The sequence below is a fragment of the Tupaia chinensis genome, unplaced genomic scaffold (assembly GCF_000334495.1).
Source record: "Tupaia chinensis unplaced genomic scaffold, TupChi_1.0 Scaffold000320_1, whole genome shotgun sequence".
Classification (NCBI taxonomy): Eukaryota; Metazoa; Chordata; class Mammalia; order Scandentia; family Tupaiidae; genus Tupaia; species Tupaia belangeri.
Window position 1 is genome coordinate 1434581 of NW_006159813.1, and position 3959 is coordinate 1438539.

At 48.1% G+C, this 3959-nt stretch overlaps 1 protein-coding gene and 1 pseudogene across 2 annotated transcripts in view; both read left to right on the top strand.

Moving 5' to 3' along the window:
* The window catches only part of LOC114008316 (protein FAM8A1 pseudogene), a 2752-nt pseudogene extending 1663 nt beyond the window's left edge, over positions 1 to 1089 (top strand).
* A 1165-nt stretch (positions 1090 to 2254) lies between these two features.
* The window catches only part of LOC102492284 (2'-5'-oligoadenylate synthase-like protein), a 26181-nt gene continuing 24476 nt past the window's right edge, over positions 2255 to 3959 (top strand). Inside the window, exon 1 of one of the 2 annotated variants that reach the window (XM_006151515.3) lies at positions 2255 to 2488. In XM_006151515.3, coding sequence (XP_006151577.1) covers positions 2294 to 2488 — 195 coding nt within the window. In that variant the 5' untranslated portion in view covers positions 2255 to 2293. The remainder of the gene's footprint in view (positions 2489 to 3959) is intronic. The other variant, XM_027773082.1, reaches the window with a different exon arrangement.

Sequence of the window (3959 nt, forward strand, 5' to 3'; positions counted from 1 at the left end):
AGAAAAGCGGGGAGGTCCCGGCTCCGGGGCGGGGCTGCGGGTCCCCGCGGGTTGCCAGGCGCCCTGGGCTGCGGTGCGGCGGTACGGGCCGGCGAACTGAGCGTTCGCGGGTACTCCGAGCAGGTGCACGAGGGCCGTGGCTGTCCCACTGCGGCCACCTCACCGGGCACAGCAGCCTGGCAGTCCCCAGCCGCCCCTCGGTAGGTGCTGCACCCCCGCCGCGTCACCCCTCCCTCCTTCTCCTTCCTGAGCGCCAGGGCTGCCTCGCCAGATCCTGGGCAGCGGGCAGCGCCACCCCCACCCCCAAGTCGCGGGCCTGACACCGGGCTCTCCCGGTGCAGAGACCGGTTCTGGAATCTCCAGTGACAAGAGTAGGATCCGCAGTTCCTTATCGAACCCGGAACGGGGTGGGCGGCAGGCAGGCCGAGAGTACGTTATTGCAGCCTTGGCCCAACGGTGCTGGACGTCTTCATTCTCTTCTTTAAAAAAGCGGCCGATGTCTTAAGCATGAAGCACGTTAGTGGGATACAGCCTGTCTCTAAAGCCCTCTCTGCCCGGTGTAATATTAATAGAAACAGATGAGATCCATCCATGAAAGACTTGCAGAAAAGGCCGGCTGCAGCTCTTCTGTACAGATCGTTAGTTCGTTTCTATGAGATATTTGCATTTGGGGAGCAGGTGGAGCTACCGCGGAGAAGTGGGTGATAACGGCAAGGACTCCTTCCTCAAATGTCAACATCACCACGTCCGCTCCAGGAGCTCTGACCAAGACGTGTTCTGTCGCTTCGTTTTCCCCGTGTTTTCGCCTCACTGCTGCCTTTTCAGCATAATCCAAGAGCCCATCACATTTTGGCAGGAACCATTATGGTAGAAAGAAACGGGGGTCAGATGATGCTCAAAAAAACACACAAACAAACAAAAATAAAACCCTGAATTCCACTGTCTGGAATAATGACGAGACTCAATTATGCCTCAAGGCCATGGGTACTTCTGGGTTTCCTTAATCGTTAATCGATTATTTAGAAATTCAAGCAATCACTCCAGGGTGCTGCAGGCGAATCTTAAAGTACCAATTTTACTTAAATGGCAAAGAACTTTCCTGGAAGAAAAACGTGTCGAATTTAAGTGTGAAAATTTTTACATCAAAAAAGGCAAATGGTTTCCTCATTAACAATGGACAATAATGCTTGCAGATCTAAGGCGTTAGCATTTCCTGAAAGGGGTTTCAGCTTTGAAATCTCCGAATGAAACTTGTAAGACTTATTTTGGTTTATCCCAAAATGATAGAAAATGTCTTGTGTTTTGTACACACCTGCATAAGTCACCTTTTAGTGAATACTTCTTGGGGAAAACAAACAAGTAACATGTCAACTACTTGTGCTTAGTGAGTACTTTCTCTGCTAAGGTTCTCATTCTTAATGGGCACAAGGAGCTTAGTGGGTGGGTATTAGTATTAAATCCACTGCATAAGTAAAGAATGTGTGGGGGCCAACCTTGGTTTGCTAGTTAAAGGGGCTGGATCCCACACTGCTGACTGCCTGACCAGCGGCTCCAGAAACACACCCGGAGCTTGTGCATGCGTGCCCGACATCCCGACAGGAGAGATGGAGACAAAGGGATTGCGCACGGCCATGGGGGAGTGCTTTTTCACTTTCCCTCTCTCCCTCTCTCTCCCAGTCTCTCTGCACAGTGCATCTGCCCTCTAGCAAATTTAAAAACAAACAAACAAAAAGGGAATGTGAGGGTTAAGAGCAATGAGGGGCAGGCTGGAATTTAACGTCTGTTCTGTCGGATTCCACGATCCTCATTGAGCACGTCTCATCTCTTCCTGCGCCTCTTTCCTGAGGACAGATCAGAGCCCTTGGACTGAGAGATATACCACTCACCTCCTACCTACTGGGAGAGTTGCCTTCTCTAGATTTTAACCAAGCCAATTTCAGTTTCCAAACGTCATAAAAGAGAACAGCTAAAAGTTAAGAATCGAAACCAAAGGCAGAAAGGTTGGCTGAATGCCAAGTCTGTTAAGGTGGCCCTAGTACCCTCCAACCTCAGCCCAGTCTCCATCAGCACCCTTGACGCAGTGGAGGGGGTTTCCAGGAAGGAGAACCCCAGATCAGTCAGTCACCCCTGGATTCCTCTCTATTCTGGTACTTTGTTCCACGGGATGCTGCAGATCAGCTGAGGAGGCGCCCCCTTAAAAAGGAGGTGTGTCCCTGGAGCTGGGTGGGGGCTAGGCTCTATATCTAGGAGGCAGAGGTGCTGGACTCTGTGACAGCGGGTACCCTGGACAGACATGGCACTGGCCGAGGAGCTGTATAGCACCCCGGCCGCCAGGCTGGACTCCTTCGTGTCTCAGTGGCTGCAGCCCAACCGTGAGTGGAAAGACGAGGTGCTGGAGGCGGTGCAGACGGTGGAGCAGTTCCTAAGAGAGGAGCACTTCCAGGGGGAGCGCGGTCTGGACCAGGTGCGGGTGCTGAAGGTGGTCAAGGTGAGACCGGGCCGGCTACCCACATCCAAGAGTTTAAATCCCCATGAGGATGCGGGGGGAGAGGGCAACCCCTCGCCTTGTTATCTCTGATCCACCCTGCTGACCTCTCAGGACACCCGCCTAGCTGTCTACACCCCACTGCACAATTGCCTTGAGCAAAAAACGAATCTGGTAAATAAGCTAGTGGCTCCACTAGCCTAACCCTTTAATATACATTGTCTCTCACTCTGGTGCCCTATGAGCTAGGCATTATTAGTATTCCTTTTTACAGATGAGTAAAACAGAGGCGCAGAGGTTTAAGATTCATAATGACCAAATGAAATGTAAGGTCTTGGATTGGATTGGATTCCTGTGTGAATACATCATTTGTAAAATATAGCTCAGGGACAATAAGGGAAATATTTTCTTCTAGTTGCCTGGGGGTCCACACTCATCAGATAGACGGAGTAGGGTGGGGAAGGCTCCCCCATGAGACATGGTGGGTCATGTTGCAATATCTTCTCCATTTCTTCATCCTGCCAGGATTCAGGGGACACACACACGCACACACACATACACACACACACACACCAGGCATGGTTTTCAACCCACTGGAGCTGGAATGCCAACCACATTTGGCCATGTGGAATCCAGCTTCCTTAACCACAGGTTATAGGGCTGGCCCAGGGAAATTCTAATATGGTCTGAATATCAGATAATACAGGAAAGTTCAGAAAGTTTGTAGAAAGCAAAATCAAAGCACAATTTTATTTTGGTGCAAAAACATTTTTTTTTTAATCCATGCATAGTTTTTTCAAAATACACTTTCTCCATTAAATGTTTTTGCACCTGGGACATGAGGAAATCTTTTATTTTGTTAAATATAATAGTAATTTTTGTGGTTATAGCAGAGTCAAAATACACTTTCTCCATTAAATGTTTTTGGACCTGGAAAATGAAGAAATCTTTGATTTTGTTAAATATAATAGTGATTTTTGTGGTTATAGGAGAGAATATTTTCTTTTTCTTTTTTTTTTTGGAGAGATTTTCACTATAGGGCGCATGCGCTCGCTAGACAGACAGAGACATAGAGACAGAAAGCGAGAAATCACCCCCCAGGGGGGATGGTCACGCAGCAATCCCTTCTCCTCCATTCTCCTCTTGGGATCCTGGGCACGCATGCACACGTGCCCGGCGTGAGTTCTAAGCCACCGGGTCCGGGATGCGAACCGCAGTCGACTACGTGGGAGTCCAGCGACATAGCCATTATGCTAACTGCTGGTTCCCAATATTTTCTTTTTTTTGAACAGAAATGCCAAAGTATTTAGGGGTAATTTTCCCTGGTATCTATAATTTCCTTTAAAGACTTGTTGAATGTAACTGGTTGAATATACAAGGAAATTTTTTTTTCATGGAGGAAATCTCATTTCTTTCTCTTTTTTAAATAATTATTTAATTTTATTTATTTTTATTTTTAATTTGACCAGAGAGA